Below are 21,839 nucleotides of genomic sequence, written 5' to 3'. Positions count from 1 at the left end.
CATAACTGAGGATTTTAACCCAAACCACCATCTGTTCCAAACCCTAACCCTAAGTCTGTGATCCGTGATTTGCAGAAACAACTGACGAAGGTTGATTGCCAGCGTCTTCCAAAAACGAATCCCAAAAATCACCGCTCTCACGCAATATGACCATTGCAGTGTAGCAGCAACCACAGGTGCCCCCCACCTCCATTCTATCTCCATTCCATTCAGTCACAGTTTGGTTAGATTTAGGAAAATAATGAGGTAATGCATTAGGTAATGTGCGTCCTCGTGCGAACCTCCATCGTGGAGGTTAAAAAAGCCCAAAACGTTTGGGGATTAAAGCATTATATGTTGGAGAGGAGTGCGGCTTGATTCCTCTTCATGACCTTTTAACTGTTCAACTTGTATTCGCTGTTCTGCGTGCGTATTCTCAGCGAAAGAAACAGTCAGAAAGACAAAGCTGGACACTGTCAACTCAAAGCGGAACAGCGTTCTACAAATATCAGTCAACACTGGATTCAATTGTGTGTCACAAAACAAGCAAAAGCCACCGTCGTCATCAAAGCACACGTGTTTGGAGCTACAGATCTTTTCGTCCTTGCTCGACTGCTTTCCAAAAAAGTGCAACTTATCTTTCAAAATGCAAGCTGTCGGGAGCTGCCGTTCCCCACGGACATCTTTCCCCCCCTCTCTTGATTAAATTCAGATTTTCTGGCTCTGGTACATTAACTGCCAAGATGGTGAGCAGCATACAAAACAACGAATCAAAGCTTTTCAAATCATCACAGACTACAGCCGTGTCTTCGCAACAGTCTATGACCGAAGCCTCGTGAAGATCTTGGCAATCAGCACCACGGACAGCGCCAGGAGGAGGAACACAGAGTCTCATCAGACAGGGATGATTTTCACATCATAATCATCATCATCACCATCATCACACCTGGCTATAATGAGGATCACACCAGCTCCCACAGACCCTTTTAAGCGCTCATCTAACCAGATGCCGAGAGCTTGACGAGGACAAAAAAAAAAAACACCGTAATTCATCAAAACACACATCCACAAAGATTCCAGCTGCTTTGAATAAAAAGGCAACCTTTTAAAACTTTCTCTGACCCAATCAGAGCGCTTCTATAGCTCTAGGGATGGACTCTGCAGGCCCTGTGAGGACTGTGTGTGTATATAATCATGTGTCTGACAGTGTCAGTGGAAATCATCTGAACTATACATCTGGAGATTTGTCATTCACGTTTGTAAAATAAGTAAATTAAGTGTTCTTACGTCCTCGTCCTCCTGGAGACATTTCTTGCGGTACTGGACGTGCGGTTTGCCGTCGACGAGTTGCTGAGGGGTCTTCGTGGCGTTTTCCTCGTCTGCGACCTGTCCACCGAGAAGGTGGCTGGCCTCAGGTGGGTGCGGGAAGGAATTGGTCGTATTGATCTTCCCGGTGAATCTCTGATACAGCGAAGCCATAATATAGGTCCAGTTCAGGTTAAAAAGCAACTTACAGCATGTCACACACACAAGCCACGGACGGGTGTGTTTTCAGGGCAGATCTATTGGTTTTTATGTGCGCTTTCGTGGTGAACCGATGGCAGGCAGTCAGCTTTCCACCTCCGGGATAGAGCCAAAAAAAAAAAAAAGATAAGGTGCTCAGCTAGTAAATAAACATCTACGGTTTGGTGGATGACTCACGGGCTTGAACTGATGGACCGATAGAGAGCGGGATCCTTCGCAGCGATGTCCTTTTAGCGTTGTCCAGGCGCGCAGCAGACTGGTGGGCTGAAGGTGTCAATAGTTGCTCTCATCTGTATTCACAACACGTTGTCTCCCCTCTCCAGTTCCCTGATGCCTCCTCGCAGAGAGATAGCAGGCGGATGCGCTGAGTTTGCGATCAGATATTCGATCCCACACCACGCTCCGGGAACGATTGTCCGCGAAATTAGAAGGGAAAAAAAAAAAGCGCGAAAGAGATACTGTTTCGACACTTTCTGCTGTGTTTCTCTTGGCGGACTGTCCTCACGCGTGGAGAGCGGTGAAGGACGCAGAGAGCCCGGCGGTGCTCTCCGCAGACGCGCTCTGCATGAGAAGTGACCAGCAGCTCTGACAGAGCAGCTTTTTACTGTCACCGCGCTCCTGCTGCTGGGTGCTGCTTTTACGCACAGACACGCGCCGGCGATGCACAAGTTCCACCAGCGCTCAGCCTAATTTGAAACCTCGGATAAGAGAGTGGCACTCATTTATGATTTCAGGAACAGGGCCATGTGTTTTTCTTTTTTCTTCTTCTTCATTTTTTTTATTTTTTATTCCCCAAATGGCGGTCCCAGGGCGGAGCTCGAGTGCCTCTCTGTGGCGCACAGAATTAGGGCAGGCTGGCCAAACACCTTTCAAAGAGGTCGGCTTCAGGTGTGAGACAACAACTCATCTTGCTTTCGCTGAGATGATCTTGCAAAGTGAGGGCATCTTTTGTCATTTCGCATTTTCCTAAAATAAATAAATGGATAAATAAACCAACAACCAGAAAATGCAGCAAAAACGTGCTGAAATGCAAGGAGTCTATTTTATTTTATTTTATTTTTTATTTTTTTGCTTTTACATGAAACTCTCTCCTTCAAGTCTCATAAATACTTCCCTTCATGTCACATCTTACAGTAATAACTCAAACATGAAAGAGTCTCTCCCTCCATATATATACTTTCTTTTTGCCTTTTCCTCACATCACATATTTTTAGTCAGTCCACATCCACAAGTGTTGTTCAGCTCATACGCTACACAGCAAGTGATTTCATGCTTGAAACGCTCACAGAGGCCGAAGCAAACGCAGCTCTCTGGTAAACGCAGAATATTGGCTTATACTTGGGGTTGGAGGGGCAGCGGAGTGGAAGGCTCTGGAGTGGAAGTGTTAAAATCTCTGCCATCCCCTGTCATGAATGCCAACGGCGAACACCCCTCAGCCTCTCGCTGTGAGGGCCCGAGCTGTATTTTTCTGGGAAATAGGTCATCTTCACAGGGGTACGGCTTCAAAAGCAGCACTGAAAGCATGGCTCCAACTACCACACACACACAAACGTAGACACACACACACACATTCTGTTGCTGTTTTGCATCTCCCATTAATTCAAATCGAGTTTATTCTGTAGTCGTTTGCAAAGAGGACTCAGGGCTGACTGACTACAACAGCAGAAATGAAAATATTCCACATATTGGACGTTGAACAAAGAGCGAGAGGGTTTCAATTAATTTTTTTTTCTCTCTTTACAAATGGTGAGTCATCTCTTTAGCTCTGAACGGACTGCTGGAGGCTCATTGATTCACAGCTTGAATTATGAATGTAACCTCTATAATAGGATGTGTATCTTGAATACAGAGTATTGATTTCAAAAGCTTTGGACATTCATTCAAAAAACAAGGACGTGGGACATTAGTGCCTTTGCCTGATTAAAGCGGAGTCCCTATCCCCTCCCTCTCTCTTCGGTTTGAATCAATTCCCCTTTTGAATTTGAAAATGATTCACAAATCCATTCGACCACAACTTTGCCCGGTGCTTTTGCACGCTTTTTAATTGCGGCAGAGATTTATGTCGTGGGCTCAGCATCTGGGCTCCTCTTAACACGCTGGCTCGCCTCGGTCCCTGTCATCATTTGTTTCTCTAGTTCATAAATGCCTTCGCTGGCTCTGCTCACCCCGGGGGAAATAGGTCCGAGTCACTTGACATCCATCCCGGCCCCTCTGATAGATGCCTTCCAATCTCCCCTCACCTTGTTGGGGAGCTATTGTGATCCGCCTGGCTGCCTTAACGCTCCCCTCAGGACCGTGCCGGGGAGTCTGGGCTCAGCTTGACTCTCCTATCACCTCCCAGCAGATACAGCAGCTCTCACAAACATCACTGCAGTCATGCTCTTTCTTCTGAGAGGCAGAAACATTGGAGAGGCATGTAATAACAGCTATAATGATAATGATAGCTGCAGCATGCCTAATACCTCTGCAGGCAGCTAATGGTGCTGTTGTAGCAGGGTACAAGTTACTTCAGCTCTGAGAGGGGACCTTGTCATTATATTTCAAGCTTGTAACAGACACATTTTGTCAGTTCTGCCTCTCTGGGGCTCTGCTGTGCAGCAAGCTCCCCTGGGTGAGTTCACTTTTGATCCCAGCGAGAGTTTTCAAACAAAAGTTACCACAGAAGTTAACTGAAATAAGGCACAGATGTTATTATATTATGACGCAGCCAGAAGGAAGAAATTTGTCTTCCCTTCATTGTCGAAATGCAATAATCTCAAAATACAAGTGTTCACACGCTCCACAGAGTTCTGAGTAGTCCGAGGCAGCCTGCAGGTCAAATGCCACCACGGCGTGAAAGATCAATCTGCAACCAGGACGTCTGAGAGACACAGTGGTGACCAAACTGTTCTCCAGCGTAGACTAATAAATAATGAAAAGTAGTTTATTGAAAGCAAATGAAGCTTTCTAATGTTTTTCCATTTCTTCTTCAACCCAGCCTCACATCGAAATGTATAATAGCTACGATGGTCCACAGCACAAAATGTTGGCGTTTCGCAATAATCGCTCTAAAATTGCATCATGTTAGATTTTCTGCTGTCCTGCGTCCAAAACCCATTCAAGAAACTCATAGACCCCATGACGAGGGAACTGTAAGATCAGAAAATGGATCTAGGAATCATGACTACACAATCAGTGGAAAACACAATATCTTAAAATTTCGGCATTAGGAAAAAGACTTGCACGCACTGTCCAAGTTCACTGACAACAACGTTTCGGTTGTCAATGAGTTTGGATGTAGGTGAGGTGGACAGTGTGTGTGGGAGTCTTTTTCCAGATTTTTTTGATTTCCGCTTTTGGTCTTCTCCTGCACACCTGTTGCCCCTAAGGTGTGCAAAAGCTGCACTCTGTAAGATTTCTGCATTAAAATTACTAGTGTAGTGCATGTTTTATTTCCATAAGTTCGCTATCATTATCTGTAATTTGATCGTTACGAAGATTTATCTAGGTTTCGCAAGAAAATTGTCGTAATGCAACATTTTCTGTTGTTGCTGGTTGCTGTGGACTCTCTCTAAAACAGCGTAGTCTCCACATTTAAATTATCATCTTTGTGTGAATTTCTATGTTATTTGTTTTAAGATTGGCTTAAAAGTCAGCCCCTCCTGGACCCAGTGATGACGTATTTCTTCTTCTTTGGTTTTCCATCAGTTTACATTATTTCTGCGTCAACTCTGATGAATAAAAATATCAGAAGGCTAAAATTTCCCAGGATCCTCAAACCCCATTACCCCCACCAGTCTTTTTGCCGTTTTCTGTTACAAAACCAAAACGAGTACGTTTAAGCCCAGTTATAGTATTGTAATATATAAAGTGGGGTGAATAGCTCGAGGTGTAGCTCAGTGTCTCAATGCAGTCATACCTGTCATTATTCAGAATATCATCTATAATGCATTATTGTGCTCACATTAACTCAAATGCCACCAGAGGCTCGTGGCTCCATCCGCATTCAGCACACACAACGACAAAACGACACACAAATTAATTGGATGGAAGAGCAAACAGATCAATCAATCAATGTCTGCGGGAAGCGCAGTAATATCTAATTTCCTGTGAACATCAGTCAGCTGAGAAAGGAAATTACTGTGCCCCTCTACACGCATGTAACAGAATGGATTTAGTCACAGCCCACCGTAATCACATAATTTTCCACCATTTTCCATTTGGCATTAGCTGGTCGCTAATGATTTCCCTTGATGCTGCACTGAGCCAACCGAGGCAACAAGTTTTTTTAATCATCCTGCTGCTTGTGTCGGATTACATGCCCCAGCTTTGATGTGGACTGAACACATATATTTTATGTCCTCAGCAGAGTCCATTGCTGGGGCATAAATAGTTTACTCTCACATTGATTAGAAATCATAGACTCACTTAAACTGAGCTGTGTACATCAAATTTTCCCAATTACCAGAACCAGACGTCAAACAGGAAATGCTACAGAACATAAATCATCATGACAATCCTTCTGGATCAGAGGTTTTTAAAGTGTGGAGGGAGAGGGCAGAGGCGTGAGGCGAAAAGATACTGCATGAAGTGTAAGGAGCAACTTGGAGTCAGTTAATTTGGCCCACTGACCAACACGGTCCATAGCAGCAGCAGCAGCAGCAGCAGCAGCAGCAGGAGGCTGTCACACAATTGGTACTTTAAAGCAACATTACGTTAACCTGGCATCAGCAGACCAATTCCCAAATGTGAATCAATCTAGAACATCTCAGTTCATTTTCACTTTCCAAGGGTCGTTATTATCAGGCGCAGGCCAAAGAGGCTCTCGACCAGGGATGTATAATGAAACTGGGATACAGGATTGAAGGCGGAGCTCTGTTCAGTCCTATGAAAGCTGCTCTGTGGCGCATGAAGCCATAAAATTTGGATGTCTGGGTAGAAAATTACCCCAAGCCCCTCGAGGTGTCTACCAGACTTCTGCCAGCTGAGCCAGCTAACTTCCACTATAGCCTCCGCTAACTTAATTCAAAATGTTATAGGACCTGCTGGATCGACTTCTGATAGTGAAATGAGGGTTTTGGCACTCAAAAAAATTTACTGACCTTTTTACAGCAGTTTCTTTGACAATGTAAGCCTATGGTAAAAAGTATTTTATTGGTGTCAGTGCATCACGTGACTCAGCATCGCTTCAGGCCCTGTGCTCTACCTGGAAACTTGCTCTTGAGGCCACTAGATGTAGCAACGAAACGTGTGACGAAGTGCTAAACTAGTGCGTAGCTAAGAGCTTAGAGAAAATATAAGAGGACGCTGAAGAAGAAAGCTTGGAGGCTTTTTGTCGTTGGAGTTTTGCTCCAATACAAGGCTGCTAGACAGACGTCAAGCTGGTCTGGTCGGTTCTGTTGGACTTGCAAGTAATATTGTCTGACTTGCTATACTTAGTGCCAGATTCCTGCACTTTGCATCAAAAACCAGACTCCTTCTTACAGCCATAACTCAGTCACATTTGACAAACATAATACACACATTTTCAGAATCAAGACTTACACTTAACTTAACTTACAATAAAGATCCATAAACCCAACTACATATCCTTGAACTGCTGTCGACTCCAGAACTTCCCCGAGAATCACTATGTTTTCAAGTTTCCATGAGTATCAAAGTTATCCAGGGATAGTTGTCTGTACTTTTAACTCCCTGATTCCATTTCAAAGATGTACAGATGGGTGGATTGAGGGGTGGACCTACAGACCGACAGATGAATAGATAGAAAGATAGCTAATCTCCATATTCCTCTTTCAAATTCAAGTGAACCAATGTCAGGGGGAAACCAAACGTCAGCGCGTGTGTGTGTCTCATGACTCCTCTCCCATCTGTATCACAGTGTTATATTAAACATGTCTAGATATAACACTCATTGCTCCCAGGGCAGGAACATCTTCCTCTGTCAGTGTTTATCAAAATTTAATTACGCCTCACTGAAGGCCAAAGTCAATGAGACTGTGCGGAGGAATATGTTCCTTATCACCGAAGTACACCTTAACACTACATTACAGCACGTGGCTCATTTTGGGCCGTGTAACGACAGCAAATTCAATTACCTGCGATGCGTGTCGTGACACTTAATTACAATTGTGGCCTGCTTTACACAAAAGCAGAAAGCCTCCACAAATCACTGAGCCAGTCGCCGACTCAAGTTCAGGTCATATTTACCTGATAATATCCTAATAAAACCGCCACAAACACACACGGAGACTCTTAGATTACACATGTCACGCAGCGTTTTTTATGAAGATCGCACCAGAAATTCACATTATGCTAAATATTCCCTCGAGTTCTCATTTTCCAACTCGCCCCTAAACTAATTTCAAAACTAAGCCGTGTGCAAAATTCAACTTTGTTAACTGCTTTTCAGAGCATGTTGCCTGTTGGAACTGGCACGTTATTATTATTCCTCCACAGATGATAAGTGCTGAATCTTCCAGCACATTACAGATGAGGGGGGGGGGAAGCTGTGCGGTGAGCCCAAATTGAAATGGTAGCAGATAAGTCAGTGAGGAAAACGGAGTTTAATGCCGGCTGATGTGGTCGAATAGAGCGTGGCCACGTTTGAGCTGTGGCAGCAAGCAGATGATGAGGAGGAGAAGCAGGGAGGAAGGAGGAGGGAGGGAGGGGGTGGATAGGGAGCGGGGAAACCGAACAAGAGAGCGTGTCACTAAGAATTTATTGTCACATGTGTGTTTGTGCGGGAATAGATAGCCAGGGTGTGTAGCGGGTGAAAGAAATGAAGGAGCTTATCGCATGAGAAGTGCGAACCGCCCTGCTTCTCCCGCTCTTTTTTCATTCCGTTACTGGCTGCGGGATATAACATAAAATGCATCTCAAGTCCTCTGAGCCATTGGTTATTTGTGCTTACTTAGGTGCCATTCATGTGTCTAATAATGCCGAGAAACCTGTGATAAACACCTTCAGACTGGGTATTTTGTGACATTTTTCATCACTAAAATAGCTCGAAAACATCAAAAGTTGTCCTAAACTTCTAACTTCTCATCCCTCTCCCCTGCAGCACATTTGCATGCGAGTATGAGAGCAGCATTAACGTGGCATTCATCCAAAAATGAGCCATTAGCTGATCTCAGAGCCATCTGAATGATTTCCACGTGAGCAAAGAGTAAACAAAACGTTTAAATTCAGGACATTCCAGCCAGAATCGCAAAAAAAAAAAAAAAAAAAAACAATCATTTAAGAGATCCAAAATATCCCACATACATACTTCCATCCAACTCCCCCCCCCCCCCTCTCCCACGGTGGCCACTTCCCACCGAAGTCATTAACTGGCAACACATCACAAAGAATAACAATGAGGCACTCTGCAGCATATGTAACCAACCGTTCATTAGAGAAGTCGGCGATTTCAAATTGAAATGGGGAAACGTTTGTCCATCAAGATCCTCAGCGGGGACGTCGGGACCCGCCGCTCCCATCCACCCCCCCACCCACACCCCCGCGCCTGTCCGGTTTCTAATCACCAACAGCCAGCAGCCCTTTCTGTCAGGAGCAGGAGACTCACCCATAAACACAGACATTCCCCCACAGCGTGCCGTGCATGCTAAAAGGGCCCCCCCTTACCCTTCTGGAAGCAGTGCTGGTGTCTATCTTCAGCTGGGTGGCTATGAGGACAGACATGCTGAAAAGTGCCACTTGTCTTCCCTCCTCGCTGTGCTCACACCTTTTGTGCCGTGAAGTTGGAGCTGCTGGAGGTGTCTGAGAAGTCCCCCCCACTATCCCTTAACCACCATCACTACACCCCTTCCTCCTCCTCCTTCTCCTCCTCCTCCTCCTCTCCCTCCCCTACGGCTCAGAGGAGAGAGGGAGACGATGACCCGGGGGTCCAGGAGCCCCGACCACGACGCCTCCCTCTCGCTCTCTCTCCCCTCGCAGGGTGAATCAATCACACGGACGCTGGCATCGCCTCCACATGGGGCGGGAGAGGAGGTGGTGCGGGGTAAGCTCAGGCTCCTCCAAGTGCTACTTATCTCTCCCGTCCTTACAGCATCCCTCCCTCATTCTCTCACACACACTTAAAACTCTCTCAAGAAGACTTTCATCAGCGCAGAGTTCAATAGTGTAAGAAAAATAAGACACACACACACACTTCTTACACATACTGTATACATATATATATGTAAACAATAAATACAAGTTGTTTCTCAGTACTGATACTGCCTGCGAGGCATTTTCCCCCTCAACTGTGTGCGTGTGTGTGTGTTTCTAATCGGAGTGTGAGCACATATTACCAAGAAATGGATCAATTTCAGTCGTCTTTGCAGCTGGGTTGTGATTAAGCGCAGGTAATATTTATGCCGCCTGTCTTCCCACGTCATAAAATACAACCTCTCCACCACCACCACACACACACACATACACACACACACCCATCAAGCCATGCTAACAGGACAGGAGCCTGGCACGCGCCACCCTGCTGCTTTATTTATGTAGCGTTTGTGCCTCGTGTATTGAATCCCTGGGCTGAGGCTGAGCAACCAGTTTGTACAAGCAAACCATGGCATGGGAGCCGCGAAGAAACAGAGGATGAAATGGATTTATAAAAACCAGAACTAGTCATATCTCTCAACGGTTTCGTGCCGAGTCCCGTGTTGCTCTGGGGATGAAACTGACTGATTTTGTTTTTATGCCCAGATAAACAGACTGACCTTAAAGGACAACACAGTCTCCTACTGTTTTACTCTGTTTATATGTGGCGGACCCTGCCACCTGTCTAGCTTCAAAACAGTGTTCTGGGGACCTTACTTCCCCTCTGAGAGCAGCTTGTTTATTCACTTATGGAAGCGAGGGAGTTTGTGTTATTACCTCATTAATGTTGTAAAAAATTTCAGAGTTTGAATTTCCCGTCCAAAACCACGTAGCGCCCCTTTAATCTAAGCTGCTCAAGTGAATGTGACAAAAGCCAGAGGCAAGATACACAGAGCCTTGAGAAGACCGGCACAGACAGCAAAGCATTCATAACTCATTCACCGAAACGGCTGCAGGGAGGGCTCCAAGAGCAGTGAATCTCAAGGCTATCCCAGACTCCAGTCCGGGTCAGGTGGGGAGTACTATTTCACAATTTTCCTTTGGTGTGTGGGGATCAAGATGCTACAGCAGTGTGAGCAGTGAAGACGTAAACTACGTGCTGCAAAGTCATTAAAGCACCATCACGTTTCAGAACGGTGCCTCACGTTTTTCACACTTCACAGCTGTATAGGCTGCTTTCTAATTTAACATTAATGGGCAGGGAAAAAAAATAAAATATGTGTGCACTATCTCAAAATGACCTTGCCAATTATTCATTGGAAATGTGAATAAAGTAAAGTCGAAATGCCTATGTTCTCATTTCACGGACAGCGGTATGTTTTATACCCTGTGGCAAGAGCTGGTTTGAGGTTTCACGGCGCTTCATAAATACTTATATTTAAAGTCAGCTGAATATCTTTTTGACCGTGACTCATGGACCCGTTTAAAGCAAGAGTCTTCCCCCTGCAGCTGCGGCGGTTTATCACTAATGACTGCCGAGCTCTCCGCGGCTCATATTTTCACGTGTCGGCGATGAACCTGAGATGACAGCAGCAGGTGATGAAGAGCTGCACTTCTGTAAAGGTGAGGCCGCGTGATCACATGACATGAGACACGCGGGAAGATATAAAAAAAAACAGGAGAACAAAAGAGCAACTAGAGCTGTTTTCGTGTTCATTAGGGCCAACATGTAAAGTCACACTCTACAGGAAGGACAAAGAAGATCTAAAGTTCATATCTGCATGCACACCACAGGAGATCCATCTGAGAGAATAATTGCTCTGGTGACTGTGCCGGGGACTGAGAAAGTCCTTTGAGTTAATAGGAGACGTGGTGGTTTGAGTCGTGGCCGTTGCTGTTAACAAGCTGATTCGGTGCCGTGACATTTTCCCAAGGTCCTTTTAAACAAGCCCCTGATTGGTCGTTTCCCGCGTTCGTGTTTTTTTCACATTTACAGCCCTGACATACACTCCCGTGATTATGAACCTTGCTGGCTCACAGTAAGTCACCGTAATTGCAATTAGTGCAAAAGGTCAGCGGCGTTATTGCTGCAAAACGCGGAGGTGATGTGGTGTTTCATCACGCTGACAGAAGATTAACAGCGCACGTCTTGAATTTCTTTACTTGTTTACTTTTACTACGCGGCGCCGTTTACACTCATTGACTAATTTCCCTCCGTCTGTCACCTCCTGCTGATTTGGCAGAATGTGGGCTGCCATTAAAGCACTTTAAAAGCCGGTGTCAAAACAACGCCATTAATAAAGCTGGTGATCGATGGCGCAGACAAACCGGAGAAGATGAGTTAGTTTATATCCCAATGACAGTGTGCGTTTTGGTCCTTTTTAAATCACGCATATCAGCATGTTCAAGGGAAACGCCTCAAGCACATATGGCTCTGGAGATCGAGAGAGAAAGCGGGATTTATCACCAGATGCCACAGGGATAATGAAATCATCAGTTTGGGTTTTGGCTTGTCCGTCTAACCGGTGTCTACAGCTGCTGAATTAAACTGATAAATCATAAAACTGATCAATAAATAAGGCCGGTAAACACCAAACAGCATTATGTGGATTGGAAGAAGCAAATCATCCCCAATGGCGTGTTCCTTTTCTTTTCTCTTGAGCAGCGAGAGATTAAAGGAGACATATTGTGCTTATTATCGGCTTCATCGTTTTATTTAGGGTTACTACTAGAACAGGTTTATATGCTTCAATGCTCAGAAACACATCCGTTTTCTCGTACAGTCCAGTGCTGCAGCGCTGTATTCCACCTCTGTCTGAAGCGCTCCTGTCTCTTTAAGGCCCCCCCTTACAAATACCCAGTTTCCTCTGATTGGTCAGCTCACACACGCCTGAGCCAGTACCACTAACAGCAACAGAGCAGCTATGCTAAATCAATTCTTACATGCCAAAATAGCTGCTATGCATAAAATATGCAGAAGTGTGACATGGTGACATAGTGTGATGTCACAAAGTTACAGAATTAAAGGCGGGACCAGGCATTTCAGGAGCAGTGTAACTTTTAAGTAACTTTTATAACTTTTAAGGTCTCCTTTTAAGCAACACTACGTAGAGATTCTGTGCGATATTGCGCCCCTCACCGTTTCTGAGTGCAACACCACTGTCATAAATGCAAATCCCACATTTGTAACAGTTTGTCAGATGTAATGTAGGTGACAGGTACAAACAAAACTCCCTACGTCACAACAATGCTCTGCCTGAAAACTTGTTTTTTGAAGTAAGGATGTATATGTAATGCATTGACCCTCTGGAAACAAGTGATAGGGGCCAGAGTGGCTGAGACAGACTGAGACCATTCACCCTATAACAAGATACTGCGCCATCGAAATTATTTTGAAACTGTCATTTTGAGGTAGAAACGTTACAGAATGTTTCTAGAAGCAAACCCGCAGGGCTACGGTCCAAACCCAAATGGACATTCAAAGAGTTTCTGTGGAGAATTGTGAATTAGTTTCTTTCTGTGTGCTCCAGTGCAGCATCAAAGTGTAATCTAAACTCATTTCAGAAATGTATGTCCCATGATGCCTCCATGTCCTCAGCCGGGCTCTGATCTTGACCTTCAGCCACGCCGCAGCACCTATCCCCGGCTAATCGCCTCAAAGGCCCCGAGCATCTTCCACCAGTGCTCCTCCCTGTGGATCCCACGGATTCACCCTGCTGTACTTGGTATTCTTCTCAGACCTGCACCTCTTTGAGCTCAGGGAAGGGCAGCGGTGCAAAGATATGAATAGAGAACACAACGCTGTTTGTCAGAATTGGAATGAGTCCAGGAATGTGTGCATATCGGGCTTCAGTATGTCTTTATCAGCGAGATGCAAGCGGCCTCGCTCCAGACAGAGCTCTATCAGGTCATCTGTTACAGGTGACAGGTACGGATGAAACCTGCACCCCAGGGGAGCAATGCAAGAGCGTGATTGTGTCCAGGATGAAGAACTCTGGGTGCTCGAGGGTGGCCGGGAACCCAGACAGCTTTCATAAACATGGCTCTCATCTACAGCAAACCTTCCCCGGAGAGCCAAACCCTCCGCTCAGCAGTTAGCGGTGACAAATGACTGCTGCTGAATGGTGTTGTCCCTCGCTGCCACGCGTCCCCTGGTTGTTTCTCTGTCTCGAAATTTCATTTCATTGAACAAAGTGCTGTTGTTTGCCGCCGGATTATCGTTCTCAATACGGTCATTGCCGGGAATAAACAGATGGTATTGAGATGTGCGCATCGTATACGTACATATGCGCACATCAGGAAAGCGAAAGTCATTTTCAAGCAGCTAATAGCGGCTGTGGGCAGCAATACAAACATTTAAAGCAGGCAATTCAAAGTGCAACGGTTCAATGCAGAAACACAGAGACTCACTGGATGAATACAGAATGTTTTTGAAAGGCATTTCATCTGAACATATTCCTGCTGCATACAAATCATCTCAGTGAAAGTTTTGTCTGTACAATCCCACTCCAGGGAACCTTAGCATTCAGCTCAGGGTGCCAGAAAATCTTGGAGACTTCCTTCCAAACAGCTCTGATGCAGGTTCGCCTCCGAACTAACCTGATCACACATATTAGTGCGCCGATCCTCGCACAGAAAAAACGAACATGCATCATGACCCCGCGGACACCTCTGCGAAAGCTTTGACCGAGCCGAACATTCGAGACAGTAACGGCAGCGCGGGAGATTTCCGCAGAGAGCGACACAATAGCGTTCGTATCTTGGAAACAGAGAGCACCGTCAGCCTCTCAGTCTCTCAGCAAATGCAAATGATGGAAGTCTAGACTCAGGAGAAACACACTGGCCTTGAAAGTGTCAGGCAACGGGCAACACCAGAGGCAGCCACCACAACAGATGAGACAAGTCACGTGAGGCAAAATACAAAGTGTATTTTCTGCTCCGTGGTGTAGGAGGTACAAATGATTGCCACTGATTCAATCTGGGCCACGTCTTTCCATCTGATTCTAAATGCACTTTTAATCGGGGGATCTGAGATGCACTTTGCATGCTGAATAAAAATGATGAATGAAAGGCGTGCTTACGATTCTCTGTGACTTCACAGCAGCAACGCCCTGAAACGCTACAAGATACAAGAGACAGCGAACACACAGGTCCATGTAGCAGCCGAGTTTCTACAGAGGACTTTTGGATGTCGGGATTTGTTTATGCTCTTGGGTGAGAATTTCATTATAAAAGCATTCGCGAACATAATCTTTTGATGGAAAACATCAAAAACTCCTCAGCACAGCGGCAGAAGCATTGGCAGCTTACGATCCGACAACAAACACAGCAAACAGCTTAACGCGCCATAACCGTGGACAACAGTCATCAACGCAGTAATCAATAAAAACGTAATTGTAGGAACGCATTGCATGTAAAACACCTGCGTCTCAGTCCACAGTGTTAAGTTCTGGCAACCACTAACCTAGCAGAGAGCAAGACAAAATAAACTTTAAAGGGCAACTCCATCAATTTCACACAGTAAAATGTGTTTTCAGGTCTTGGGGAGTACGAAGGCATTTAAGAACAAAGCGGTATAAAGCCATCTGTGGCTCCAGAGGCAGCTGCTTGTAATCCGATCAATTGCCTTCCAGTGATGGAACTCAGTGGTTGCATTGCATTGTGGGTAATGTAGGCGGCATGGGGTTTTGAAAATTACGAGGAATATGTGGAATAAAAAAGGGGAAGAAAAAATAGAATAAATAAATTGATAAGGGAATCAGCTTCTCAGCGCTGTATGGAGATGCGGATATCCTTTCCCAGCTCGACTAGTAACTGGTTTGCTGATCATGACATCACGGCGCTTGACTGGCCAGCCAACTCGAGTGACCTGAACCCCGTTGAGAATCTATGGGGGTACTGTCAAGTGAATTAATCTACAGAAAAAATGAACATTTAGCCATGATATTCTAACGTTTTGAGGTGCACCTGTAGAAAAGAGCAGCAGGTTTCCTCTTTTTCTTTACCTCTCTCTCTACCCACCAGCTGTTGTTGCCTCATTCCAGATGTTTAGATCGGATCTTCATCCTCTGGGACATCCTCTGTCTGTCTGTCTGTGTGAATTATTAACTTGGTCCAGGTCTCCACGGTGGAGAGGAAGTCATGTGGCTCAGGTCTTTTTGCCACCTGCAGAGACGTCCTCAGAGATCTATTCTTTGTACATGTTTACAGTCTTTCTATTCTGCACACTACTACATGTCTGCCTGTCCAGGGAGATGGACGCCTCCCCTGTTACTCTTCCAGAGTTCTCATCCATATTTTCCCCGTTAATCGAGGAGCTTTTGAGGAGCTTTTTTCCTCATCCGGACTGAGGGTTTATAAAGACAGTTTGTTCAGAGTAAATTTCCTGTGTAATTTCGATGACTGCTGCGTTACATTTATCAAAGAAAAGAAAAGAGAAGAAAAAGGGGAATTAAGGAAATGATAATTATGAAAGAATACATGCATATTCAGCTTCTCAGTGTCAGTAAGTCAGAGCTCTCTTTCTTTCTCAGGGCAGGATCATAACAGCCACATCAGCCTTAATGAGTTTTAGTGAAGACATGTCTGCATTTTCTCCAAATTCGCTCAATCCTCCGAGAAGGGAGGGCAGCTCGGATATCCACGGCCAGACTTAATGATTTCTTTTCTATGCAAATTGAACACAGATTATGTGAGAATTTAATAGGCTGTGCCTGGGAGTCGTTTAAGAGTCAAACTTCTGGTCACAGAAACTTCTGTGTTGAGGATTTTTGAGGGGGGCTTTCATTGCACCGAGCTGTAAGTGGAGTCAGCATTAATCTGGGATGTATAGATGTATCCTTCTCATCGCAGTCGTGGAAATCTGTGTGAGAGAAACTGACTGGAGGCTTTCGAAAGCCCGAGTAACGAGAGAAAGAAAATCTGTCAAGATGCCGACAAATAGGAAAAGACTGTGGAGGATGCTTGATCAGGAGCCGGCTGTGCGTCTTTGTGCCTCCAGCAGAGGGCAAACTAGCTCCAGCATGGGATGAGATCAAGAGTCAAAGTGTAATCTGTGACAAATGAGTGAGCACCCACAGAGAGCAGCCACCCATCCACATTTTGACAAGACTGAGTTATATCAAACAAAACATGCAGAGCTGTGAAATCTGAATCTGATTAAATGAATCCAGTGGAGCAAAATACTGAATTTCCTCCTTGTCCTTGGTGCGTTAGTGATGACTGAGACGTCTCTCCTTTAATCTAGAAATCTAAAAAAAAGAAGAATCCATCTGTAAAAACTCAACTTGCATGGGGCATAGGTCTCATTCAACTCACCGAAACAGATATAAATACCCTCTTCAATATAAAGCCTGTGATCTGAAAAAAAAGACATTTTGGGGGGATGACATGCCCCCTAGAGGCAGACAGATTTGTCGCAAATTAAAGATTTCACAGCTCCTCCTCAGAGTGACACACGGAGGGAGACTGATTCAACATATTTTTGGTCTCCTATTAAAACAGCAACCGATGCGTCTGCCTGTGTGAGTCGAGTTAACTTTGGATCTCTCGCCTGAGTGTTGCTTTATGGGAGTGTTACTGCGGGGGCATCACTTGGCAGACACGATGTTTTCTTTCTCTTCTCTCTTGTATCCCTTTGGGTTGATTTGAGACGTTTCCTTTCCTTGTGAGAACGCAGGAAAAGAAAGAGCGCTCGATTCAGCGGAAGTAAGTAGGTAATCTGGCAGATGCACAGAGTGAAAGTTGGTTGAAAGCATCAAGTCGGAGCTGTGAGGGAATAGAACATCATACGCAGACGCTTTTATCAGGACAGCCTAATTGGCTTGACTGCACGAGCTGCAGACGGATACCCGATTTGGGCCGTGAAGTCTGCAAAGAAGTTATCAAACGAGTCGAGTGAGGATTTGGAGAGGCCCCCAACAGAGGGAACGGTGGCACTCGCTGTCTCCACGTTTACGCGCGAGAAACGCCGAACATGTAGCCGTAGTGACATTTGTGACAAATGCAAGTTTAAAAATCGAGATTTACGGACCCAAAAAGGCAGCAGCACCCCAGCACATCAACAACATGCAACCCGACTCTGACCGTCTTCTGTTCCAATCAGCAGCGGAACGAAATAAAACCGTCTCCTTGCGCCTGAGTGCGCCTGCAGAAGTACTCCAGCAACGCTGCGCCAAACAGACGAAGGTGGATTTTCCTTTGCTTTTTCTTTCTTTTTTCTTTTTTTTTTCTTTTTTTTATTATTATTTTTTTTTTTATGCGTAATGGTTCCAGGAGAGAAGAGCGAGCAACAGAGGAGGCTTCACATATAAATTACCTTGTCTCCTTTGCTGGATGCTTTGCGGTAGTTCCCTGCACCTGCTGATGAGTTCATGGTCCCACGTAAAACAAAAATCTGCAACACAAAAAACAAAAAACAACAATCTACTTTGATCTCTCTCTCTGTCTCTCAGCAACCACCAGAATATCTGATTTTTCTTTTTCGCCAAATAAACCTCGCACTGATAATTGCATGCGCCCGAGCCCCGGTTCTTCCAGATGAACCACCACCCACCTGTAGTAGTGACGCCTTCTCGGAGTGTGGTCCGGTGCTAAATCAAAGCGCTGTAGGCGCTGGCTCTCTGGAAACGGTCTGTGCAAAGAGCGCGCAGCCAAGAGGATGAGCAGAAAGTTTCCGGTCAAGACGATTTCCCTGCCTGCGGGGGAACTTTCTTTTTTTTATAGCTACGTGCAGAAGTGTTGCTCGAAAAAATGAGCTGATCCGCCAGCCAGAAGATGAATAGAAAGTGAAAAAAGGGAAGACGCTTTATCGGCAGATTGCATACGCGTCCCCGTTAAGTTGCGGACTCAATCCACTTAGTTGAGTAAGAGACCGTATTGGCTTTCTCATCTGCGCCTTTTGGAGCCGTTCACGCCCCATCCAGCGTGTCAGAACATATCGAGGAGGGGTTGTGACAAGTTAAGCGCGCCTCTGTGGCGCAGAATCAGCTCAGACCTCTGTGGCTTCTGCTTATCAGGAGAGGTTTAGACATCTGACTCAACTCTCACGACTCGGCTTTGGAGAGTTTGCGCGCACCGGCTCTAACCTGTGCGGTGCCTTTTCGCCGTCTGAGGGCATTGAACTTCCGCGTCGAGGCGGCAATTAGACGCTTTTAGCGGTGGGTGGTAATCAAAGTGGAAACCATGTCACCCTCTGGCCCCCTCAGCGGTTGATATGTTTCCATAGGCCTAATGAGGTAGGGATGCAAAAGAGTTCATTACGGAGAGTAAAGTGTGAATTTAGTGAAACCACAGGGAGCGAAGCGGCGGCGCACTCTGCAAATACTAATGATCCGGGGCTGGGGACATTTTCTCCAACTTTCAGCTGCAGCTAATTAGAGGGAACAAAAGGACAGACTTTTCTTTTGTTAACAAGAACAATATGATTGATATTAAGCTGAGGATATTTGTGTGAATCCCCAGCGAAGGGATGGGATTGTTTCACCCACCTCTTCTTCTCCTGCAGACTTGTGTGATGTTGAAATCAGAAATAACAACAAGGAACATGACTGATGACCAGTGAAGGCAACTTCAGTTATTCTCTCTGGAGAGTTTGAGGAGGTGTGGAGAGGAAGGAAAAAAAAGTATTTTCTGTAATCCCCAACTTTCTTTCGTACTCTTATTTATTTATATATTTTTTTGCCGCATTGCACTGGTGTAGGATCATAAATAATTGAGCAGCAGAAATGTGCTATATAATACCCAAGGACATGCAGTTTAAGTATGACAATTCCCAGTTGGGATAAAGTAACAAGGCAACACAAAACGCACATATCTCCTCCTCTTGGCAGATAATGAAGCAACAGAACCAGCCACAGTTGTTGCTCTATGGAGGCAATAGGAAGATCCAAGTCCTAATTGCAAATTCATTTAAATACAAAATTTATATCAGTGTTTTCCTCCCTGTGTGAGAGCTTCTTGTTGTTGGTGCGTCACCTCCCAGGCGAATCTCTTTTCCTCCCGTTTCACAACTTCAAAAAGAAGAAGAAGATTGCATGACGCTTTTGTGTTTTCCAGAGAAGCGATCATGCATGAGACATGAGAAAGTATGAAGCATTGTCTTCTCTGTGTGTCTGTGTGGCAGAGGGCTGAGCAGCATGGAGGCATCCTCCATCACAAAGCCATCATTTACAGATCAACACCATGGACAGCAGCCAGGCAGCTCTGTGGTGGTGTTAATGGAAGAACAGGCAAGGGGCTCTAAAGCCACAGGAGACCAATTACAGTTGTAACACTGTTGTGGGAATGCTCAAGTGAAGTATAGAGGGTTTGTTAGACCAGGAGCTGAGTTACACCGAGCCCTGATGAATTGGAAATCGGCCAGATGAAATGGATTCGGGGATGGACGAACAAGGGGGAATCTGCATAACAGATGTGCATCATGATGCTCCTCTGTTTTTGTCTTTTTCTCTGTCTGTGTTTATGAGCCGGCTTTGTACTTTCTTCACAACAGAGAGGCAACCTTGGAAAAATGGACTACCAAAGTCTGGTACGCCTTGAGTTACCTGCAGTTGTGGAAGAACAACATGTTGGAAAACAAGAGTTTATGATGCAAATTTGGAGCGAAGGTTAATTCAAAAACTGAAGACCAACTTGCTAAAATCACAAACTAAACCTTCCCTGCATCGGTTCATTGTTCATTGTTTGTTTCTATTCTTTCTCTGTAGAACTGCGTTGCAACAAAGGTGAAGACTCTCAGCCCTCAGCTGACTGATTGTCTGTACTGAATTACATCTTTATAGCAAGAAATCAGGTGACCACTGCAAGTATCTGTGTTCACAAGATCCTGTTATCAATAAAGCATATCCTGTCAGATGGTATGTGAGAGCACTCCTGCAATTTCCAGATCTTGTTTCAGCTCCTCTGGTCTATAAGCACTTTATTTAGGCGAAGCTAAATCGCTTAGGACATTTGAAAAATAGACACACCGCATGACAGCATATGGGTCAGCCAGTGGTTGCTTTTCACATGTGCTCAAGATCAAAATCATTGACATCTTGATGTAGCAGGATTTTGAATATATCTGGCTTTTGGAGGAAGAATCCAAAGTTCCTACAGTTTTAATACTGACAAGGCTCGAACCAAACATGCCTGCTAAGGCGAAATTTATTTCTAAAATGGGCTTCAAAGATTTGCATATGACTTATTTATTCCATCACCACCTCTGAAACAGCAATCTAGACGCAGAATAAATCATGGACTTCTCGCTGAAAATCCAATTTTTCTCCCAGTTGGCCTTCCCCTTCCCACATTAGATTATCACAAAGTTGACCACATGGGCTGTGAAGCGATAAATAAATCTCTGTTCCGAGCGCCACTGATTTAATGGACTTGAGGATCTCTGGGGTTGGAATTGTGCGTTTTGGGGAACTCTGGCTGCATGTGGAACGCCAAGCCCTGTAGTGATAATGACCTGAATGACCAGAGGAAGCAACACCATGAGTTTAAAAACATCCTCCACTTAATGATGTGTGGGCTGCTGAAGGGCTCACATGAAGTTGGCGTGACATAAGACTGAATGCAGACAGCAGCGGTAGGCCACTGACATTCATTTCCACTTCCCCACTTTGCCTAGAATTACTAAACGTAGTTTCCAGGAGAAACACGGGTTATAATACGCCTCTAAAATACATTTGTAGTGCTCGACTTGCTGAGTAGCACTTTGGAGGGCCGAGCCACTTTCCACAAACCTTTTTGTAAGAGAGAAGAGGAACAAGTACAAAGCCTAAAGAGATGTTTGAAGTGCTCGTGATCAAATAAGATATATTTGAAGCAAAAAAACACTAATAAGAAGAAAGAATATCCATTCAAATAGATTGAATTATAAAGGCAGCAATATTTCATATTTTATCTTAATCTCAATTAATCTCTTATGTCAACAAATCCCCAAAATAGAAATGCATCACAGACACAAGACCATTTTTTCTTTTGGAAGACTAACATCTACAAAAAATATTTGTATATATTGTACATTTTTATCTTACAACAGGTTAGGTAAGCAAAAATAATATCCTAAAACATCTCTATGATTTTAAGGACTAAAACACTAAACTGTGCATTTGTTGGGGACTGAGATTGACTCAAATACACGATATGTTTATTGTAACAAAGGAACATTTCACCTGCTGCAGTAGTGAAACAGACAATATTTGATTCAATCTCTGTGTTTTTTGACTCAGTGACAATTAAAAAGCTTGCCTAATTGGCTCAGACTCAGTTTGCCATGGAGCCAGCAGCTGTAGCGTTTCCATGGACCAGGACCTCGGATCATGGTTTCACCGATGACC

At 44.8% G+C, this 21,839-nt stretch overlaps 1 protein-coding gene and 1 long non-coding RNA gene across 4 annotated transcripts in view; one reads left to right on the top strand and one right to left on the bottom strand.

Moving 5' to 3' along the window:
* The window catches only part of LOC115573062 (dipeptidyl aminopeptidase-like protein 6), a 93,889-nt gene extending 75,684 nt beyond the window's left edge, over positions 1–18,205 (bottom strand). The window contains exons 1-2 of one of the 3 annotated variants that reach the window (XM_030403676.1): positions 18,068–18,205; positions 17,831–17,908 (exon numbers count right to left, since the gene is read on the bottom strand). In XM_030403676.1, the coding sequence (XP_030259536.1) occupies positions 17,831–17,887 (57 nt within the window). In that variant the 5' untranslated portion in view covers positions 17,888–17,908; positions 18,068–18,205. Of the gene's footprint in view, positions 1–1,266; positions 2,241–9,108; positions 9,279–17,830; positions 17,909–18,067 lie in introns of those variants that run through there. The other 2 variants (XM_030403677.1, XM_030403674.1) reach the window with 2 other exon arrangements.
* A 178-nt stretch (positions 18,206–18,383) lies between these two features.
* Positions 18,384–20,170, top strand: LOC115573063 (uncharacterized). The gene is made up of 3 exons (XR_003982214.1): positions 18,384–18,749; positions 19,019–19,145; positions 19,637–20,170. It is a non-coding gene; the product is annotated as an uncharacterized LOC115573063 (long non-coding RNA).
* Positions 20,171–21,839: the final 1,669 nt, after the last annotated feature.

This window comes from Sparus aurata, chromosome 21 (assembly GCF_900880675.1).
Source record: "Sparus aurata chromosome 21, fSpaAur1.1, whole genome shotgun sequence".
In the NCBI taxonomy this organism is placed as follows: Eukaryota; Metazoa; Chordata; class Actinopteri; order Spariformes; family Sparidae; genus Sparus; species Sparus aurata.
Note: the sequence above shows the minus strand (reverse complement) of the source record. Positions and strands in the feature narration are given on the sequence as shown.